The sequence below is a fragment of the Tenrec ecaudatus genome, chromosome 2 (genome assembly GCF_050624435.1).
Source record: "Tenrec ecaudatus isolate mTenEca1 chromosome 2, mTenEca1.hap1, whole genome shotgun sequence".
Classification (NCBI taxonomy): Eukaryota; Metazoa; Chordata; class Mammalia; order Afrosoricida; family Tenrecidae; genus Tenrec; species Tenrec ecaudatus.
The window spans coordinates 51128325-51151520 of NC_134531.1; the positions used below are offsets into that span (position 1 = coordinate 51128325).

At 40.7% G+C, this 23196-nt stretch overlaps 1 protein-coding gene across 1 annotated transcript in view; it reads right to left on the bottom strand.

Moving 5' to 3' along the window:
* Window positions 1-791: 791 nt before the first annotated feature.
* Window positions 792-23196, bottom strand: part of DHX29 (DExH-box helicase 29) — a 57461-nt gene continuing 35056 nt past the window's right edge. The window contains exons 15-27 of the mRNA XM_075541040.1: window positions 22713-22857; window positions 22457-22574; window positions 21748-21832; window positions 20212-20300; window positions 16737-16865; window positions 16572-16647; window positions 15493-15717; window positions 14225-14361; window positions 12225-12318; window positions 8709-9011; window positions 6455-6586; window positions 3386-3482; window positions 792-1063 (exon numbers count right to left, since the gene is read on the bottom strand). Coding sequence (XP_075397155.1) covers window positions 1017-1063; window positions 3386-3482; window positions 6455-6586; window positions 8709-9011; window positions 12225-12318; window positions 14225-14361; window positions 15493-15717; window positions 16572-16647; window positions 16737-16865; window positions 20212-20300; window positions 21748-21832; window positions 22457-22574; window positions 22713-22857 — 1677 coding nt within the window. The 3' untranslated portion in view covers window positions 792-1016. The remainder of the gene's footprint in view (window positions 1064-3385; window positions 3483-6454; window positions 6587-8708; window positions 9012-12224; window positions 12319-14224; window positions 14362-15492; window positions 15718-16571; window positions 16648-16736; window positions 16866-20211; window positions 20301-21747; window positions 21833-22456; window positions 22575-22712; window positions 22858-23196) is intronic.

Below are 23196 nucleotides of genomic sequence, written 5' to 3' on the forward strand. Positions count from 1 at the left end.
GGTCATTAGTTTGAAACCACCAGCTGCTCTTTGGCTGTAGGATTAGGCTTTCTACACTTACAAGAGTTGCGGATTTGGGAAGCCAAAGGGGACAGTTCTACCACGGCTGAGAGGGTCGCTCTAAGTCAGAATCGACTGGAAGGCAGCAAGTTGGGAGTTGTTCTGTGTGGCGATTGCAGGGGATTAGGGAATCCAGCAGAGTAGAGGGGTGTGTGAGGAAGATTTGCAGTCAGGATAAAGGATGGAGGGCAGAGGCACTGCTCTTAGCAACCGGCTATGGATTGGTGACAAGTTGATTCTCCTCCTTTGTGTAGCAGGAGGTCAGATGTGGCCCCCCTGCCATGTTTGCACTGCTGAAAAAACGTATGCATTCAGATTCAAACTTGCCAGCCAGCCAGTTCAATAGTAGCTACCAAGTGGACTCAAGGGTAGCCATGTCAAAGTTTAAGAAAATGTTTCAAGGTTGACAGGCTTCAAGGTTGACAGGCGCATCGGCAATTCCCATTCATGATGTCTCTAGGCTTTGTGAATGCCACTGAGATGGATAGGGTCTGGTAACAGCAGTACACTCATTTAAATTTTGAGTATGAAACAACCAATTGCTCAAGTTTTTTGTTTCCTGGAAATCTATAGTTGGAACTTTCTGGAGCTCATTTTCTGTCAAGCAGATCTAAATTCTCCAGATTTCAAGGCTGATAGGAGATAGGGGTTCATTAGGAAACACAATCTTAAGTTGTCAATACTTCAGACACAGTCCCTGTTGTTACGGCAAATAATGACAGCAAACCATGAATGATACCAAAGAATTTACTGTAAATGTAGTGGCAAATACATTGAGAATCATCATCATTAGAAAGGAACTAGAAAAGTACACAGTTTAAAGGATGTGCTTTTTCTCGCCACCTTTAAATTGTGGCTAGTACCGTCGAAAGTACTGCGACATTGCATGGGATGGTCCACGTAATTTCCTGACTATCTTCCTCTTCAAATGTAAAACGATCGATCATGAGTTTCAATTATTCTGTTTTGATTAATTCTGTAATGATTTGTAGAATCTTATCATCTGAATGGAAGAAAAAGAAAACCACGAATAAATTTACTATTGGCTAATTTTCCAAAAAGTCCTAAGTGGCTAATTTTCAATGTATAGACATATAAACAGGTGTCCTTTATTAAAAGAGCCTCATAAATTAGAACACAAAATGAACACTAGCATCATTCACCATGAAACTAGAGATGCCTATAAAACATAATTTGTTGCCCTACAAAGATTATTTAAATTTTAATTGCTATAATTTGATGAAAGGTAACGTATAGGTTAAGGCAGTGGTTATCAATCTTCCTAAGTCCGCGACCCTTTAATTCAGTTCCTCATGTTGTGGTGACCCCTCAACCATAAAGAGTCTTTCCACCCCCAGGTTGAGAACCGCTGCTCTAGCCCAAGGTAAGACTGCCCCCATGAGTTTCCCAGTCTGTAACTGCTCATGGAGTTGAATGCTCCCTCATCCCCAGAGGAGCAGTCCATGGGTTTCAAACTGCAGTCCAAGTCACTACTGTGCCTGGGCTGGGGTGGGGGTGGGTGCGGGGACCAGGTGGGCAGGACAGCTCCTCAAGGTGCAATGGAAACAAAGTTCTGATAGGGAAGTGCTTTTGGCAGGTGTCAATGAGTAAGTGATAGACTCATCTACACAACAAAGGAACAAAGTAGCAGGTGACTTGGCAGAGGGCAACAGAGGCTGCATTCTTTATTCCTTGTCAACAGCTGCTTCTGTTCTGAAACTGTGACTCCTATAACCCACTTTCAGAAAGTTGTCTTTATCAAGACTCGAATTCCACATTCTGAGAGGTGAGCTTGGTCCCGGCCTTCAAGTCCTTGGGGACATTTAACAAAAGACAGGACTCATCAATCACTTCCTGGAAGAGGAACAACCGCAGGTCTTGAAAGAACTGTGGTTTTCAGTATAAGGAAGAATAGGAAGTAAAACACACACACATACAGAAGGAAGTCCAAAAGGATTTTAAAAAAACTACTGGTCATTAATTTCCATCACAACTTGTCTTCCAGGGAAGTCCAGAAGGAGAGGACACTAACATGCTGCACCCTCTCTTCCCAAGCCAAAGTCTATGTTACATCTGAGGGTAAATCCTGTTCCCTTTTGTGGAAAAGGGAAACAATGAAATCATTTTAAATACTTAAAATCCTTTTATATAACGGACGTAAGGCTGGATTAAGCTGAGTTGTAATTCACAACGTTCTTTAAGCAGGGAGCCCACACTGAACAATCTGCCAGGACACAATGCTGGTTTCTAGCTTAAGGAGAACATCTTCAGTTACACATGTGGCTCCCTCTTCAGGGAGCAGCAATAGGGCAGCGGCTCCCAGCCTGCCAGATTATCAGTTAACTGGGAACTTTCGCTAAAAACACAATCCCACAGCACTCGAACCCAGGAGCCCTGCTTACTACAATCAAACTCCACGCACACAACACTCCCTGGGGAATGAATACTACTTCCCTGAAACTAAATCCAAGCATGAGGATGCAGCCTACCAAACCTTAAATGGGAAAATCCTAACACTCAACAGAGAAACCATCCAGTGATAAAAATAAACAATTGGTCATGGGGGAAAGTGCTTAAAAGATTAAAAAATAACTATACAGCCACAGGCCTGACCCATAGAGGAGAGTCAATGTGTCTGGGTTTTGAAACTTAAAAAGTTTTCACAAGCAAGTGGGACAACCGTGTTGATTTAACCAATTTGGGAAGTTCTGTGCCAGGCTACCTGGAAATGTAGGTGTCCACCGTTGAAGATTCTCTTCCCTGTACACAGATTTGGGGATCGGTAGAGAAGCCACCCAGGGAGAAATCCAACAGAGAGCCTCGAATTCTCATAATAACTGCATTACTAACTTACTAAAATGGGACTAAAGACTAAAGTTTACTGTGCTTATCACTTTTATTTTTTCAGTGAAATGGCCAGAAGTTTAGACCTTTAGAACCTTAGGAGAGGAGAGGAAAAGAATCAAGTGCATAATTAAATTGTGAATCAAGAATTGTGAGTCAGATGGCAGTCAGCATAAGACACATCATATTGAAACAGTGTGTAATCATGTCAATGAAGACCTCCTTGTGCCATAGTGTATACAATTTTGAGTATCTCTCTTGTACACTTATGAACTTTTCCTGCACATGTACATATGCCAGGGGGGTCAGAAAGTTCATGGGAAAACAGATTAATGTAACAGAGATTACATTAAGATAATATAATTTTCTCACAAACTTTTTGAAGCCCCCTCTGTATATGTGCCTATTGATACACACATACACATAGACATACAATTACACGCCCATACCGCCTTCCATTTGCTTACAATCTAACACTTACTTTCAAGGGACATCTTAGGATTTTCAAGTTTTTTTCTTAAAACCGAATCAATAAGAACTCTTAGCTGCTTGAAAATAACAGCTATCTTTACAGGGGCCTGTGGAGAGAAGATGACAAAGTTAATCCAGAAGAGCATCAGGGTGGTTAAGAAAAAAAATGAGAGCAAGCTCGTAACCTTACAATCTGCCTTAGCACATCTTGGTTTTAATATAAAATACAATGGGTGAAAATTAAAGCAAGTAACTAAGCTATGTGAGCCTCAATTCCTCTGTCTTCCTCAAATAAACCAACTGCTGTACCAACAAGTATGCTGTTTCCTCTGACATGAGCTCCGTAGGTGTCAAGGCTCTACTCTTTTTTCGAGAGGGTTTCTGCTTCCAGTTTTTATTGAAGTATAATTTAGAATCCATAATATATGTTCACTCATTGTTCTGTGTGCAATTCAATAATTTTTAATACACTTGTAGAGTTCTGTAGCCTTTATCACAATTCAGTTTTAGAACACTTTTAACCCACTGCTCTAGTTGGTTCTGACTCTTAACAAGCTTGGAGGACAGAGGAGATGTCTCATGTGATTTCCAAGACTGCAATCATGGCAGAAGCAGGCCACCACGTCTTTCTCCTGTGGAGCAGCGGGTGGTCTGAACAGCACCAGCAGTTGAAGCGCTAGCCACGATGCCATCCGGACTCCTAGAACCTTTCTATCACCTCGAAAAATCCCCTTCATATCTATTTGCAAAAACCATACATAGTATTAAAGACGGCTACAAAATCCAACTCTCCAGTACTACGGCTACAATGCCATAATGTACATAATGTGTTAGATTTTAGTTTAAGCCTGCCAATGTTAAGGGGCTGCAAAGGGTATAAATTTATTTCTTGCTGGTAGTATTAACATTGGTCTAAATTTTTGAGAGCAGCATACTGACCATATTCATTAAAACTATGAAGCTGTTTGCATTTTCTGACCTACTAATTCCACTTTTGGGAAACCAGCACTGTTATTTAAAATTGTGAAAACTAGAAATGAATCCAAATGTTAAACATTAAGTGGAATGATTAGACAAATTACAGCAAATCAGCATGACAAAATATTATGCTGCCACCAAAAAAGTGATGTGTATAATGTGAAAATTATATATATATATACAATGAGGTTCAGTGGAAAAGACGTGGTAAGACTTGACAACATGAACTTTAAAATGAACTTAAACAATGTAATGTTCAATGGGTTTTTTTTGGTTATGATTGCTTGAACACATTTTAAAAATAAAGATATTTGATATTTTTTAATTTAAAATTTTTTTTAAAGAGCTGCTGTTTGGGGAAATTTTGTATATAGGTAAGGGGCTTCAAAAAGTCTGGGAAAATTCCATGACCTTTGCTAAATTTGTACATGATTTTTTTTTTGAAACCCCCGGTGTATGTGCGCGCGCGCGCGCACACACACACACACACACACACCGATTTTCCATATTATCCAACTTTTACTTTGTAAATAAAGTGCTTAAAAGGGTAAGTTGTGGGTACTTGTAACAATCTGACATAAAATTTAAGACGTTCAATATAAAGATTTTCCCCAATTTTTAAAGAAATGTAAGATATTCCTATCTAACACAACTCCTATTTCAATGCTTTAAAGAAAAAAGTTTTTATTTTACTTTCCTATTTTAAACATTAATTATTAGATATACTGTCGGATATGTTTTGATATTAACTAATACCCACCCATTTTCTGTGCTTTATTAATTATTCTCACCATAACAGCTTTTTGGAATATACCCAAGAGAGCAATAATGCACTACGCTACTACACGTTCAAGGGCAGGAACAGGGTCTGCACACAGCTCTTTCCTGCAGGACTTTTGGTCCATCTACATGCACAGCTGCTGCTAACTCCACAGTTTCTTCTCATCTGAAATACAGGGGCACAGCAAGTACTATATTCTCTCCTCTCCTGCAGAGGACGGGGAGCTGAATTATACCCAGGGGAGATGTACCTAAGGGCCGTGACTACAAGATCAGTTCAAAGCTGCCATGGGAACTCTCTCTGTTCCTTCCCGTCAAGAGTCACAGGTCAGAAACCCACTAGGGCAGTTCTACACTGTCCGATGGTGTCCCTATGAGTCAGAATTGACTTGATGGCAGTGAGTATGTATAGCTAATTCAGCCATGTAATGATCCTGGTATATGTCGACAATATCTTTCTGGGACTTTAGTCTTAATGTAGATCAGTAATAATATCATATATACAGTACAATCAGAACTGACGGCATGATAGTGAGTTTGAGACACTGTAGAATCCCAAGTAGGGTCCCTAACTAATTTGGCTCCACCTTCTTTTCACAAAAAATATCACCCCGCCTCCTTCCCACCCTCCCCCCACAATTAAACACTTGCACTGTGGTCCACAATCCAGGATAATGGGTAGGCATCTGCTTGTTTCATCGCCCCTGCATCATTCCTGTACCCCGCAGGGGACAACATCACCCACGCTGGCAAACACCGGTGTAGATGGTAGACACTCACTGTCATCCAGTCGACTCTGACTCAGAGCCTCCTTATAGGACAGACTAGAAAGGCCCTTGTGGGCTTCGGAGACCGTCATTCTATAGGAGTAAAAAGCCTCCTCATTTCCCTCCGACAGACTGGTAGCTTCAAATTGCTGACCTTGTGGTAGAACAGTGGCAAATGTGTGAATTTGGGGATTAGATAGTTCTAGGTTTAATCTTGCTCAACTGGAAAAAAGGCATATATTAAGGGAAGGGCTTTAACTTCTCACTGAGCTTACGTCCCTTATTCACTACAAAAATTATCCAGTTGTTGGGATTTTAAATTTGATAATTCATGTAAAACACATAACTGCTGGCAAGTTATAATTGCTATTGCTAATAAATATAATTTGTAATAACAATTTAACTTAATTTTCAAGTTTAATGGATTTAAAATGGCAAAACCAGTATCTTTACAAACCATAGGAAATGATGCAAACTCCACTTCAAGAATGAGCTATCTCAAAGGTATTGGAAGTAGAAAATGTTGCTGTCATAAAAATCATTGTACTTCCTACCTGAAAATAGATCCAGCCATCAACAGAGAGAAGACGCTCCCGGTGCTGAACTTCTATATCGCCACCAAAAAGTAAAACTGGAAAGGGGGTGATTAGGGTAGTTTCTCTCAAATACACTCGGGCATACCTTACCTGTGTGGGAAGAAAGGGGTGAGAAAACAGCCTCACAGCCTAAAACGATAAAACACCATTTATCTATTGCATGCACGCATTTAAAATAATTTGGGCCATATATTTAAAGGCATACCTTTTTGTAAAGCTTCTTGGTTACAGGCGCTTTATATGCATGATTTACCAATTTTATAATAACCACTATTATCATCTGGGCACTTATAGTATTACAGTCATTTCAAACATTATTAGGGTTCAAAGTAACTGGCTTTTTGACCAATGTGTAGCTCTAGCCAAGAATACCACCAGTCAGTAATTTCTCATCTTTTACATTTTTCACAGTTAATGAAATGCTGGGAGTTATTCAAGCCAGGGCTTGAAATGATGGATCCTTGTTGCAATACAAATAGAAACATAATGGAGACATTTAATGAATAAAGGGTGAACAAAGACATTGCACTGTGAAGCATTTCCTCCTCCTGCTGCTCTTGCCTCTGCAGAGTTGGCCCTGGCTCCTGGTAACCCCGTGCACAATAAGATAGGATTATTGCGATCAATGCTTGTACTGGCTGATAGCTGGGTCTTTCTTCCTCGTCTGCCTTAGCCTTAAGACTCCACTGAAATATGCGTGTTAGGCTTCACAGCAACACAACGGCCGCCACTGGCAGTTGAGCATGGACTGAGCTCGAGGCACACTGGCCGGGAATGGCACAGGCATCCTGCACGAAGGGGGGAGTCTTCCACTGAGACACAACTGCCCTTTTTCTTCTGACGCTGCCTAGAGATTGTGATTAAGAGATAACTATGACAGAAGAGAAAACGTCACCTCAGCCTTTACCACGGGATCTAAGTAAATGGGGTGGCAATGCAGCGATGATTTCAAAGGCTCACTATTAAATTACCTTGTAGTATGCCACAGGCTGTTGTCAAATTATACAGTTTTTCACTACCTCAGCCAACCGTCCCCTTAAATGGGAATGGTAACACAATTGTCTTTTTTTCCCATTTGAAGTAAGCATCTTTTACAAAATAATCAGGGACTATACACTTTTAAATACAGGTAGTCCTGGGTTACTCACACATTCTCTTTAAGAAGTTGTAGCTAAGTAGAAACAGGTGCGTACAGTTTTATTTAGCTTGGAATGCTGTTGGCACAGCAGGTTAACCATTGGGGTGCTACCTGCAAAGTTAGCAGTTCAGCTGGTCACCGGGTCAGCAGTTTAAACCCACCAGGGAAAAAGATGCTTTGTGCTCTTGTAAAAGTTTAGCCTTGGAAACTAGGAAGAGCAGTTCTACTCTGTCCAATAGGCTAGCTTGAGTTGGCTCAACAGCAGCGGGTTAGGGTGAGGAAGAGCAGTGGAGTCTTTTCAATGACTTAAAAACGGCACCATCGGTAAGGGAAGGTGATTGTGATGAATTGGCTGTGAGCAGAGGATGGTTCACTTGTTTCAAGACCCACTGCCATTTGACTCAGATGAGAACTGAGTTCCGTACGACAGGCGAGAACTGCCCCCTTTGGGTTTCTGAGGCTGTGCATACTTATGGGCGCAGACAGCCTCATCTTTCTCACCAGGAGTGGCTGGTGGGTTTGAACTGCTGATCTTGCAGTTAGCACCCCAACATGTAACACGCTGAACCACTAGGGCTCCTTAACTTTAAAGAGCAAGCAGGAGCTGTCCTAAGTTGAAGGTCTGTAAGCCAGAGGCAGACAGGAACATCTCTGTTGTAACTGTCTATAGATCAAGTGGAAGACGGTGAAGGGCAGAACACATACCTTCCATTACTGAAAGCAAATTAAGCACTGGTTTTGCTTGTCAGATAAACTGTATATGTTGATTTAAAGTGAGTACAAATGAACACTTCAATCTGAGACATGATGGGGCATAGTGACTTGAATTTTGAATCGCTTCTAAAACATGCTCTGCTTCCTAGCATTTAAGAATGGGTTGATTTGGCTGAAGGGAGACAGTGCAAGATATGGGAAAAAATGATAAAATATCAAGGGTTCATGAGGGAGTGAGGGTGGGGCAGGCAGGGAGAAAATGAGAAGCTGATACCAAGGGCTCAAGTAGAAAGCAAATGTTTTGAAAATGATGATGGCAACACATGTACAAATGTGCTCGACACAGTGGATGCACTTTACCTTCTCCTGGTACAAGAGCCACCCATACGTTTGCAAATCTCTATTTACAGAGGAGGGATGTACTTGTGCTTTGCCCTGGGCTGTCTCCACCATGCAAGCCAGTTTTTCTGTAAGATCCACTGATTTTGTGTAGATTATCTTCCCGACATTATCGTATAGCCCAGCGGCCAGAACAGCTTTGAGAATGGCAATTTCTTGAAAGGAGAGGGTCTGCGGAGCTCTGTTTTCTTCCCAGCTGCTCGGAGTTGTGGTTGATGAAAATCCTGCTGCCTTGACCAGCTTGATTAGCTCGTGTTTTACATCCTGGATTCGTTTGTGAAGAAGAGACCAAGTCATAGTGAGGGTAGAGAAATTGCAAATAAGCTTGTAATCTGTTCTGCTCTTCCCTATAAAAATCAACAGCACGCCAAACTATTAATGAATTTGGAACCCCAAAAACCCACTGCCACCAAATTGATTCCAACTCATAGTGACCATAAATAGGATTTCTGTGGCTGACTTGATGGGAGCAGCTAGTTTCTTTTTGTCCTGTGGAGCAGCTGGAAGGTGGTTTGAACCATCAACCTTTGTTATCAGCCTGACACTTCTCCCAGAGCCACCAGGACCTAAATTAGGGAGGAAAGAACCAGATGCTGTAAAATGGAGGACTAAATAGGCCACCCCTACTCCAAGGCGCTAGGGTTACAAATCCTAAGAAGTCTAGCTGTAAGAGTAAAGTGTGCTGGGACACATTCTCATTCACGGGATCTTTCTTTTGACATTTTATTTAAATGAGAAGGGTCACAGAATAGGATCTAGGAAGTAGGCAGTCCTATCTTTGGGAGTCTCACTCTAAGTTTCTAAAGAATTCTGATAAAGTTTAGTAATAGCAACTTCATTTAATCTAAAGTTACAGCCTAAAATCTTTGTACCTTTAGTAATGCAATCAGCTAAATTACAACAGGAAGGATGAATGTTTTTCTAAGTAAACAGGCCACAAGTGATTAACAGCAAGGTGATATTTACATTTAGGATGGCCTCTAGGATTTAGGTTTGGGTCTTCAGAAGCTTTGACCTGGGGGAGGAAAGACCAAACAGACCAGATGCTGGAGCACAGGGAGGGGTGGTGGGGGTGAAGAGGCGATCTAAAGACTTGATTCCAAGAAGGCAATGAAAAGGTTCGCTGAGGGAGGGGCTGGGAGGCAACCTGGGGGTTGGGAGAAGTGAAGAGGTGACAAGGAAGTGCTGATTAGCTTTCCATATGTTGAATCCCAGTCTACTGGCCCTGGGCTGGCTATTTCTTTAATTCAGTCTTTAACTCCTGTGAGAAGGGAACAAAGGTCATTTTCACAAAGAACTATCCTGGCTGCCATTCCAGTGGCTACTGTGAATTTCAAGAAAAATAGCCCCCCCCCATGACATGGTGAGAAAATATTTGTAACCTTTTCAAATATGAGGATGGGGATTATGCAAAAGACACAACATTTATAATTGGGCTTTGTACAATCTAAATTAACTCAATACCATTTCCTGTTAAGTAAATATAAAAATATGCACCAAGAACAAAAGGAAGTGGCCCAACCAAGCATTTTTACATCCTAACTACATTCTGTAGTGAGCTGTCTACATTTTCACTCGTTCCTCCTAGAAATAACCGTGGTTCTAAACTGCAGTCTAAACCTGACGGCAACCGAGCATGCAGCCGCTGTGCGACGCGGCCACTGTCGGCCCGATGAGATGAGCGGGCTGGCATTAAGCCGGGTCTTTTTAGAACAACAGTGAATCCCAGTCTGCGGGAACAATTGTACAAGCGAAGCCAAAGGCAGGAGGCGATCAAAGACTCGAAGGGGTGGGAGAAGGCAAGTGAGTTCCTGTAAAGGACTCTTGAGTCGATATGATGGGGGTGGGGTCCCCACTGGCCTAAAGATAGGGCACTTTGAGCATCAAAAACTTAACACCATAGGAGATCCAAACCCATCATCTATTTTTAAAAAAGCGCCCACTGATTCCCCATGGAGCTAGCTCCAGGGTACAACTCATTCTGAACACTGCTCAGTGAAAGGAAGGAGTCAGCTCTCATTTCAATTTTCTTAAATAAGCAATACCTCAGGACAATAAAATACTGAGAAAGGATTCATCTTCATAAAAGAATTCTAGCTAATAAGCAGATTTAGAATCTTGCCAACTTCTAATGAAACAATGAATATGGGTGTTATCAGTGGTTATAATTCCATTCCAAAAGTGCCTTTTATAATGATTGGATTTTAATATAACAAAGAGGGAGAGAACGGAAACAAAACAAAAACCCCAACCTATCAGCCATATCTGTCCGTTGTCTTCAAGCTGATTCCCACTCCTGATGACCGTATGTGTGCAAAGTCGAACTGCACTCTGGAGTGGTTATGACTGGGACCTTTTGGAAGCAGACTGTAGGCCTTTGAGGCCCCTCTGGATGGGTCTGAACCGTTAGCTCTTTGGCTAGTAGTCTGGTGCTCAGCCATTTATGCTACCGAGGGACTACTCAGTCATGTCAAAACCACAGGACACGACAGGAAACTTACCTGGTTTCTTCGAAAAAGAAAAAGCAAGTTAAGAAAAAAATAAGAGGAGTAACAAGAAAAGAGACTTAAAAAGCAACCAAATTCAATGTGCAGACCTTGATTGGATGTGAAAAAACTAGCTGTACAATCTACTGAGCTGACTGGTGACATCTGAACACCACTGGTATATTTCAGGGGTCCTCAAACTTTTTAAACAGGGGGCCAGCTCACTGTCCCTCAGACCGGTTGGAGGGCCGGACTAAAGTTTTAAAAAAACTATGAACAAATTCCTATGCACACTGTACATATCTTACTTTGAAGTAAAAAACAAATGGGGCAAAAACACCTGGCGGGCCGGATAAATGTCCTCGGCGGGCCACATGTAGCCCACGGGCTGTAGTTTGAGGACGCCTGGTGTATTTGATGACATTGAGGAACTAATGGCTTATTTGGGTGTGATATGGTAGGGCAGTGGTTCAAGGGCTCAGCTGGGAACCAAGAGGCCAGATGTTCTAAATCACCAGAAAAATGCGAGCCTTGGACACCCCTTGGGACAGTTCTGTGTTCTAGACAGTCACTATAGGTGAGAACAACTCAGCGACCATGGGTGTGATGTTTATTTTTTAATGAAAACATGTCTGGATTTTAGAGACACATAATCTGATTCCTGGGATTTGCTTCATAGTAAAAGGTAGAGCACAGAATAAGGGGAATAAAAATGGGACAGGCCAATTCTAATTATGGAAGTGGGAAATGGGATAAAGGGATTCACCGTATGACTATTTTTGTCTGTTTGAAATTTTCCATAATAATTTAAAATGCATATAGGTTATTTAATAGGAGAAATAACTAAACAGGATATTATATATTTATTAACTGAAGAAATGTTTATCAGGTCTTTCTTATTTATCAGGCACTACACTAGGAAGTTCTTTTTCTAAAACTAATAATATTAACCAGTCAGCTAACCCTGAATAAGAAGTGTCATGAGACTTACCTCAAGGGTCAAGAGTGAGGTTCTATTAAGAAAGTTTCTCCGGCAGTAAGCCATTTCAGAACGATAACCTCCTTCCTGCCGAGCTTTCTTCCATCTAAATAAATTAAATGACCAAAATTCAACATGCTTCCCTCCCAAACGCTTTTTGTCAGAGGTCCTAAACAAAATAAGAACTACTTAAATCACTTAGAAAGAGGAAGGATCTAGCTTGTAGTAAACAGCTACCAATCATATATAAGAATTTAAACAGAAATGCAGATATTTTTGTTTATGTAATTTGTACCAAACCAAAAAAGCCTGAGCTCACTGCCATCGAGTTAATTTTGATTCAATGGCTCTGTAACAGAGGTCCTCAACCTTCCTAATGCTGTGACCCTTTAATACAGTTCCTCATGTTGTGGTGACCCCCCCCAACCATAAAATTATTTTTTTGCTACTTCATCACTGTCATTTTGCTACTGTTCTGAATCGGGTGACCCCTGTGAAAGGGTTGTTTGACCCCCAAAGGGATCATGACCCACAGGCTGAGAACCGCTGCTCTAGAGGATAAAGTGGGATGCCGCCTTTTTCTCCTGAAGAACAGCTGGTATTTCAAATTGCTGGCCTTGCAGTCAGCAACCCAGTGAGTGGCCCATGCCACCCATTACTTCCAATATGAGATAATTCTAAATGTGGTAGGGCAGATCATCGCGACTAAGGTTCCAGTCCACGCATGTATGAGCTAGTGTCAAATAAAATATGTAGACATGGCTGCAGTCAAGTTCTCCCAGCTAATAGTCTCAGTCTTGATAGGGTGTCTTCAAACAAAGGGTTCAGTGAAAACTAGCTTCTGAGGGCATCTGCTGGACCAGTCAGGTCAGCTTGGAAGCCAAAATCCTGTCTTAGGTATATCTCAACTGAATTTAGAGAGCCTCTCCAGAAGAGCTGTGATGCGGTGAACACTAAGGACAGAAGACCAGATGAGCGGGGGCATGGCCCCCCGCAGACAGGAAGACAGCAAATGGCCACTGAGAGGAGAGAAGGGAAACTGTAAAGTGGCTGTCAGAAGAGACTCAAACTTGCACGTGAACTTGGAGTAGCTAATGCAAGTCAAAGGGAAGATGAAGTGGGGTTAAATAAGAACCGTTACATTATAATGAAAAGTGCAAAGACCTGAAACTGGCGGGGGGGGGGGGGGGGGAGAGGAAGAATATGCTTAGCATATCTCAAACTGGAAAAACTTCAAGCCTCAAGTTGAAATATTTAAGAATTCTATGAGCAAAATATTGAATGATGCAGGAAGCACGAAAAGAAGATGGAAGGAATACACAGACCTTGCAAGGTTTGGAAGCGTTACGGCAACAGAAGCATATTCTGTTACACACCAGTCCTGCAACAGTCGGGTCGACGAGTGGGTACTTGAGCAGGCTGAACAGGTGGGAGAGGGCGAGTGGGAGTATACCCACGAACATATACTGACAGAGGCTCCTGGTCTACGTATTTTACCTTTGCTGCGGACAGATCCATGCACACGATGGAGTGTACAGGGGACAAAGTCGTTTACAAAAACTACTCAGACAGAAACACTCTGAGGGAACAGATCACTGGCCTTGGGGGTCAAGATCATAGTCTCAGGGGACACTAGGGTCAACTGGTGTAACAATGCCCCAAAACAGCGCTCTGTAGCCTACTTTGGTGAGTAGTGAGTGGGGTCTAAAATGCTCAGGGGCAGTCAACCGAGGTGTAACAATTGGTTTTTCCTTGTTCATTGGAAAGAAGAGTGATGAAAATCCAAAGATATGTGAAAACAATTTGAAAAATGAAATCCTTGACAGCTTCTATCTTTTTTCATTTTTAAATAGGAAGAATTATAAAAATATGAGTCTCTAAAATATAACTTGACTAAAACTTACTAAAAATAAATCTTAGATGTATGCGTTTAATTGATGTCAAGGATGAGCAGTTTATAAAAGAAATAATCTCAGGTCCTTGGCTTTTTGCAAAACCAGGTCATTCCTTACCCCAGATAGGCATTGTAGATGGTGAGATGGTCTGAATCTGCAAGAGCCAAAGCTGATTTTGCAAGGTCGGCTTCATCTTTTCGACCCATTGGGGTGGTAAAAGGAGACTTCTCTGTCATGACTGCAGCTAGTGTTGCCTATCCACAAATAACCAAATGCTTTATCATTAAAGAGAGATCTTTCGAAGCTAATTGGTGAAAGAAAGCAAATCATAAAACAATCATACTGTAAGCTTCAGGTTTCATTGTAGAATACATTTTCTATGTTCTACAACAGCCAACTTCATTTTAAATGGTTAAAGTTCTCTTCAATGAAATATTTAAAATATATCATATCACTACTTTCAAAGCACCTCTATGAGGTAAGAATTAACATGACAAAAATCAGAGATAACCTCCCTGCCCCCTCTCCCTGCAAAGACACAAATCCATGGAGGCTTCAAAAAGTTTGTCGAAAAATTCCATTGTTTCAATTCCATTTTTCCCCCATGAACTTGTTGAAGCCCCACTGTATAAGTGACTTAAATGTACATCATAGAGAATAAGAGCTCAGTTATCTTGACTATTAGTCCACTGAACTCCCGTGGCCTGGAATGCTCACTGAGGAGAATTTGGTCTCTGTAACTACCCATTTGTTGTGGTTGAAACCTTTCAGGTCAACTCAGAGGTCAAATTTCCTGGGGGAGGGGGGGAAGTGCTCCTAAAACAGGGTTTATTTTTGGGGTTTTGCACAATTCTGCTGAGTATCTGTTTGAAATATAAAGGGAAAAAGAGACGGGACCACATCACTCTTTCCATTCCGTTCTTAAAGTCTTGATTTGCAGTCCCGGAAAGGGCACAGCCTCCTACAGGTGGGAAGCTGGAAGGGCACAGCAGGCTGAGGTAGCCAGAGACTGAGACCCAGGAGCAACATGTGTTTAATTCTGAGGCAGCGTGGGGCAATAGTACTGCTGGCTCAGAGATACCCCAGAAAAAAGGAGGAAAGTGTTTGCTTTTGCTTTTGGAAGACTATGGATTCAAAGCTTCCTAAGGACTATGTACTAGCTATTCAATTAACGAAATATTTTAGTGGGATAAGTGGTAGTGAAGCCTAGATAAGACAAACCCACTCAAAAGACAGTATTTACAGTAAAATTAATTTGATGGATTAAGATACTTTCATGTACACAAATAAGTTTTAAAAAGATAGGAAGTTGAAAGTTAAAATGAGTTTCCAAGTTTATTCCCAGTCTTAATGACAAACCAAAACGGCAGCATCATTTGACTTACCACTGGTTCAAGGCAGCCAAATATGGCACCAAAAATAAGCATCTTCCCAATCTTGACATTCACAGGTAAAGCTGCAAGGTGTTGGCCCAGTGGAGTCAGTTTAGGCTCATTTAGTTCGCAAGCTCCAATTTTTCTGAGTAAATTCATTGCATTGCTGATGACTTGAAGCTGAGGAGGATCTAAGGCTTTGGAGAGGAAATCTTCAGGAGATCCAAGATTGCATTTCTGCAGATTGAAAGGCAGTGATAATTTGGTATGCAATAATGGTATGTAACTATTACAGCGAAATGGTCAAATTGGAACTAACTTTGAGTTTCTGAGCTTCGGAGCAAAGAAGGTAAATATTTGAGCAACGTTGACCTATTTTTTTTATTCTACTTGGAATGTGAGTGAGTGTGTGTATAAGTGTGTGTGTGTGTGAGTGTGTGTGTGAGTGAGGGGGGATGAGGATTAAACCTTCCAGTCCACATTTTTAGTTAGTATTTTTCATTCTTGATTTTGTAAGAGAGTTGCGGTATTTCCAGTTTAAGCCATAAGTTCTCAAACATATTTGTCCTGTTGCTTTTTTCAGGGGAGAAAAAAAATTACTCAGTGCTTTCCCCTGGCAATTATGAACTTTTGTACTATAACCCATAACCAAAATAAAGTATAGGTATTTCCTTTCTGGTGTCCCTCCACACTGCCCCGCTGGGTAGTATCTCCCACTTTGGGAAACACTAACTGTCAACATGAGACACCGGGCCAGAGAGCCCTGGTTGTGGGTGGCTTCCCTGTGTATTACAGCATGTTTCTGAGTACCCCTAGCCTCTCATGGCTTGATGCTGCTAGGACTACCACGAGCCTTCGCATTGTGACAACCAAACCGTCTCCAGAGAATGCCAGATGATCCCTGGGAGCAAAACTACCCTCGCTGAAGTCTAGGCTCTGAAGCGGTTTTAATCTAGAGTGTGAGTGTGTTTGGCAAAATCAAAGCATATTGGGTTTACTCAGAAAAATAAACAGGGCCATAGAAGAATTTAACATAGTTGAAAATGTAGAGCAATGTAACAAAAATGTCACCCAGGTCTCCTGGGGGTTACCATAATATGAAGACACAATTCCTCCAGGGGCACCCGTAAGATTTCAGGAACAGAATAGTCCATAAAGCCTTCAAACCTGAAAAGTAACATGGAATGACACTGAGTACTTCACATACTGTCAGAAATGACCGGGGAGTGTCTGAAATTGCCAGGGCGATGCCTCACCTTTCTCTGGTGTACATTCGGAAGCAGAAGCCGTCTCGGACCCGGCCGGCCCTTCCCTGGCGCTGCAGAGCGCTAGCCTTACTGACGAACGTCTCAACCAAGGAGCTCATCTGGCTGCTTTCGTGGAACCTACAGAAAGGTTGCAGAAGAGAGCATACAGATAACCGAGGTAAACCAACTTCTGAGACGTCTAGACGTATTTCATTCTAAAAGTAAATGGAACACAATCGTGTCTGACACCAATACTGTCTGGCAGGTAAACCCGGGTATATGAAGTGTTCCAGTTTCACACACTGCATTTACCATCATCTTCTGTTTGGGGTGCATCTCCCTGCTAACGGTATGGGCTGTAAACAGTGCTGCAGTGTGTGATTTGCTAATGGTATCATTCCCAGACGTTCGACGGTATGATTTACTGCTCAAAGCACTGCCCTACAAAATCCATTTTCTAAAGTAGGTCAGGGGCTTTAGGATTGCTCACGAAGATGGACCCAAACACCAATCATTTTGCTGACATCATGGACACAGGCATATTCAGGACGCATCAGGCGACACCATGAACCATGTGAAGAGAAGAACCAGACAGACAACCCTTACTAATTTTCTGACTAGAACCCCCATCCTCATTCCTAAGGATGATATAGAGGACCCAGAACCTTCCACACGTGGAGTCAGGACGACAACTGGTAAAACACCAATACTGTCCAGTTCATTTTTGAGTATATTTTTATGAATTGTGTATTTCTTATGTACTAAAATATATCTGTAAGTCTATGTGTAATGTTCTAATCCCCAAGTACAAATAAAGACATGATTTATTGAGACATAATAAAAGGCAATAATAATAATGAAAACTTAAATATACAGAAACCATATCTATACATATATGTATATGAGACAAAAGTTATTAGTGGTTACCAGGGGTTAGACTGAGGACAGAATAAGAATCAAAGCTGAAGTGTTTTTGTTTATTTTGGGGGGGACACAAAGGGGTGATTAAAACTTTTACAAGCAGATGGAAGTGATAATAGCACAATACTGTCAGTTAATGTGACTGGATTGTATTTTTTAATTTTAATGTAAAAATGGTTAAGTCAAATTTTGTTATGTTTTACAATAATTTTTTAAGGGACAGAATATTAAATTGAACACAGGCGACAAAAGGTAATTATTGTGGACCAAAATTCCCCAAATTAGGTTTCATACTCAAATAACACAGCAAACACTATAAACTAAATTTCCTACAATCAACTTAGAAGCTCTGCAAAGTTCCACAAGAAGCTTCTTTATAGCAGTCAGTGTGAGATATGAAAATATTAATAATTTATAATCTATCAAGGGGTCACGAGGCTGGGGGGAGTAAGGGGGAAAAAGAGGATCTGATACCAAGGGCTCTACAGAAAGTAATTGTCTAGAAAAGAATGATGACAACATATGTACAAATATGCCTGATACAATAGAAATATAGATTATAATAATAAGAGTTGTAAGAGCCCCCAATAAAATGATCTTTTAATTAAAAAAAAAGAAGAAGCATCTTTTACTTGTCACTTCTGAAGCTAACTTGACCTGGAACCTTTTGATTTTGTGGAGCACCTATGAATCATGCACCAGATTCTTTAATGGTGACTATAACAATTCAGTAGATCTTTCATGAGTAGTTAAACATTTTTATCCACGTGGAGACCCACACCAGTGCTGAGATGCTTCCACCGCCACTGGATCCACAAGACTTCCCACCCACTGGGCTGTGATCTTCCTGCATTCACATGTGTTGCGTGAGTCTAAAGAGGAACATGTGGACTGGCATCGGACATATGGGCTAATATTGGGCTTTGGACTTGATCTGGACTGGCACATTTTCTCAATATGCAATTGCTCTTTGATATGAAGTTCTCTCTTACACATATATGAGTGTCAATTAATTTGTTTCTCTCGTCTACTGAACTAACAGAAAGGGAGTCACAGGCAAATAAAAAACAAACAAAAAAAACCAGACTCAGGATGGTCCTAGCTCCAAATTAAAAAGTCTTACATCATGGCTCTGCTTGATACTCATCCTCAGTAAGGTTTGCAGGTTACGGATGGCAGTGGGAGCCCAAGATGCGTTTGTGGGAACCACACCTGAATGAAGCTTCTGGTAAACGTCCCCTATCTACTACAATTGAGGAATGGGAGGAAAGTGATTACAAAACAGAGTGCATTGGAGAGATAAGCATAGAAGTTCAATGGCCGAAATCTGACTTGAACAGTTAAAACTCTATCAGATGATCCCCCCTCTGATGCAGGCTGGACCTGATCTGGTTTTCAACATGTTCTGTATTTTCGTTTATTTATATTAATGGGATTATCTCAGAGGTGTTATGTCACTGGGGTCACCCTCTTGAAGTTCTGTTATATATTTTTCTGTTTCTTGGTGTATGAAACTCAGGATTGATGAACCTATAGGGACAGCAAGTAAAATTTTAAGTTTTTTGGGGGGTGGGGGAGGAGAAAAGGGTAGTGTACAGTGGTGGTGGTTGGGGAGGGGGCAGTAAAAGGGAAACAATGTCAAGGAGTCCAGAAAGAAAAGGAATGTTTGAAAACTGTGGTAGCAATTGTACAGTTCTTCTTGAGGTGACCGAACTATGGAATGATATATTGATATATGTATTAACTCCCAATTAATAATAAATATATAAATTTCTTTTCATTGTTTCTCTGAAGGTTTTTATTTAGACACGATTATATTTGATTGCAACTCAATGTAAAAAAACCAGTCTTCACAACTAGACTAATAGACAATATCAAGAGAAGTGATGAAAGATTGACATTGTTAAGGATTTAATTTTGCTTGGATTCAGTCAAAACTCATGGAAGCAACACTCAAAAAAAATCAGACAGCACACTGCACAGGGAAAATCTGCTGCATGAGACCTGTATGAAATGCTGAAGAGCCAGGATATCATTTTGAGGTGTGCCTGGATCCAAGACATGGTATTTTCAGTAGCCTCATATACATGTGAGTGTTAGACACCGAATGAAAGGATAACCAAAAAATCAATGCAACTGAATTATGGTGCGGGTGAAGAATATTGAAAATACCATGGAATTCCAGAAGAATGAAGAAATCTGTCTCGGAAGAAGTACAGCCAGAATGCTCCTTAAAAGCAAGGATCGTGAGACTTTGTCTCACAGACTTTGGACATGTTGTCAGGAGCAATCAGTTGCAGGAAGAGGACATCATGCTGATCAAGTAAAAGGGCATTAAAAACGAGGCTGATCGTCAAGGAGATGGACTGACCCAGTGACGGCACCAATGGGCGCAAACATATAATTCTGTAGATGACATAGGGCTAGGTCGTGTTTCTTTTCTACACAAGGTCACTATGGGTCAGAACCAATTTGATGGCACCTAACAGTAACAACGACATGAGTCCGTGACTTACCTGAGCAATTTATCCAAGCCCTTTGTAGGTTCAAAGCTCACACTTACTTGTTTTCCTTTGTTCTTCCAGTATCAATTACAAATACAACATCCGGAATGGTGATACCCGTCTCTGCAATATTTGTTGCTAAAACAATCTGAAAATAAAATCCAAAGCATTCAGATGACTTTCAGCAATATGACATAAGTTAAACTTCATTACATAGTTTGAGTTCATGAGTTTTAAAAAGTGTATTTCAATTTTAGCTACAAAAATTACAACCTATTTGGTATTATTGGATCATTGTAATTTACTCTAATTCGTTTGGCTTGCAGGAAACGATTTTTAACAAAATTATCCTTTTTAATTGTAAGTATCATTTAAATGGCAGAGCAGAATGGAAACTGGGGCGAAAGAATGAAAACAACTTTTAACGATTATAAGGGAAATTGGCACATCAGAAAGTGAGCAGGAACTGCTCGTTTGGAACCTGGGACCAGTCACTGTACCGCGGTCACTTCAACTGTGAGCAGGGAGGTAAAATCAGACAGTTTCTGGGGTCCCTTACTGAAATTCTTAATGATCATGGCTAAATTGTGCACAGTCGGAATTCTGGTACAAATCCACTATGCATTGCTCTATCTGAACTGTATATTTTAATATTGAATGCTTGCTTTTCTTATTTGTTTACTCTAGGAAATAGAAACATAGATGTCAGATCACTAAGAGCTGGAGGGGACTCATGAGGGTCAATCTACTTCAAGAACTCCCCATCTGTGCTGTTAAAAGATGGGACTCTTCCACAGGAAGATGCAGCCAATGTTGCAGTTCAGAACCCAGCGCCGTTAGAAAGGCGTCTTTTCTAGAAGGTCTGTATTCCCCACAGTACCTACCTACACGGTTACTTCTTATTCTGAGAATCCAAATCTAATCAACTGCCTTTGTCAAGTATCTTTGTTTGGAGTCTTCAACAGAGGACACACAATCAACATACTGAGATGCCCACCCTCCTCCACCTCCAATCACATGATTCATGTATTGTAAAATTAATCAAGAGGAAAAGCCCAGAAAGAATAACTCTGAATTCATACAACATCCTGGTAAAAAAAGTAGTGGCTTTCTTTTCACAAGCAACATCCATGCCTAATCTTCCAAATACTACTTACTTTCCTAAAGTCTTGTTCCTTTCATGGACATAAATATTAATACTCTTGAACTTTAATTTTGGGTTCATGGTATGCTAAGCTGCAGATCACACGAGCTGGAGTTTGCTATGCACGTTAAGGTTCTTAAGAACAACGGTCTATGATGACAAAACGGGCTCTCGTGGTTCAGGGGTTATAGAGTACTGGAATGCTAACCGCAGAGTCAGCAGTTTGAACCCACCGGCCACTCTGTGGGAGAGAGATGAGGTTTTCTGCTCCCGTGACTTATGGCTTCTGAGCCCCAGAGGGGTAGTTCTACTCTGTCTTACAGCATCGTGAAGGGTCAGAACCGACTCAGCTGGGAGGGAGTACTTTGAGTTGAGGATGCTCCAAAGTCCTAGCTCTTCGAGACGATCAGTTTTAGGTAGGTCCACGTAAGTGTCCTGGACTGAAGCTTACCTTCCTGACGCCTGGAGGAGGAAACGTGAATGCTGCAGCTTGATCTTGAGTTGAAAGAATAGAATGCAGAGCTATCACTTTATATCTGAAAGTTAAAATCATAGTTCTTAGCAAGACTTTCTCTTTAGAAGGCACTGCAAAGAATAACAAAATTTATTTGCAAATAGAAAGCAACTTACAAGAAATTTTAAACACAAAGTTCAGCGAATGGTATAACGAATCCCCATAAATACACCAAATTAGAAAACTTTTTATAAGAGTAAATAATATTAAATATAGGATTTTAAGAAAAAAATTGTTCTGATATTCAATTGTTCTGAATTATGGCAGTGGTAATAAATCAGTATAAATGGGTCATCAACTGAAGCCTTGATGTTTCACAAAATCTGGGGAGTGGGGTATATGTGTGGAGGAGTCACCATGTTACTCTAAACCTCTGCTTAATCATCGTAATAAAAGAGTAAACACAGACAGGTGTGGCGGTACTAAGAATTTTCAGTAGATAAAATGCTATAATGGAAATGTCTTAAAAAACAAACAAAAAATTAATAATAAAAAACAAACAAAAACACCTTATTTCACCATAGGCAATTTGACTGCAAGGTAAAAGGACTTTTAACACCCTTTCCCCCCCACTAACACTCTTTTACTGTACCAAGTGTTATTCTTTTGTCAAACCACTGAGAATATAAGGAACATGAGTAGTTACCGTTCAGAATAAAATCTTCGGTCAGTTGACAGGAGATCATACAATTGTTGAATATGAGCAAGTCCTGGTAAAAAGATCAGCACTGCTCCTTCAATATTTCTGAATTGGGGACTTTTGTCTGAAATGTTGAAATACATAGGGTATTCAAAATAAGCGAGCTATGGAGCAGCATGCACAATATTATCAATAAAACATCTCCAGTTAAAAAAAAAGCTTTATCAAATCCAATGATGCTACTTTAGGACTAAAAACATACCTAAATATGCCAGAAGTTCCAAAATGAGGTCCAGGTTGATCTTATGGGGATTCATGTAGAGAATGGCATGCTGCGTGCGGCTGCTGTACTTCTGGTAGAAGGGACTTAAATCTGCACTCACTCCAGCCTGCACTGGGATATATTCCTTACAGAAAGAAAACCACACAAAGTTCAACAAAGGTATTAAGTATTTTTATAAGAAAGAAAGATGGTATTTCTGTTTCTTCAAATCTATGTTTTAAAAATTACTAAGAATGCAATTTTTAACAGTGGAAAATATTAACAGACATTTAAAACTCTCTCCTATAAGTTTAACTCCACTTTGCCCCTTTAAGTGTAGCCCAAACTTTTTGTCTGAACAGGCACATCCTAGATTAAAGAAGAGGGAAAGAAGAGCATATAACCTTCGATGTGTGACAACGGTAAAGCAGCCAGGCTGAGAGAGGAACCATTAGTTTATACCTGACTTGTTCTTTCTAGATTC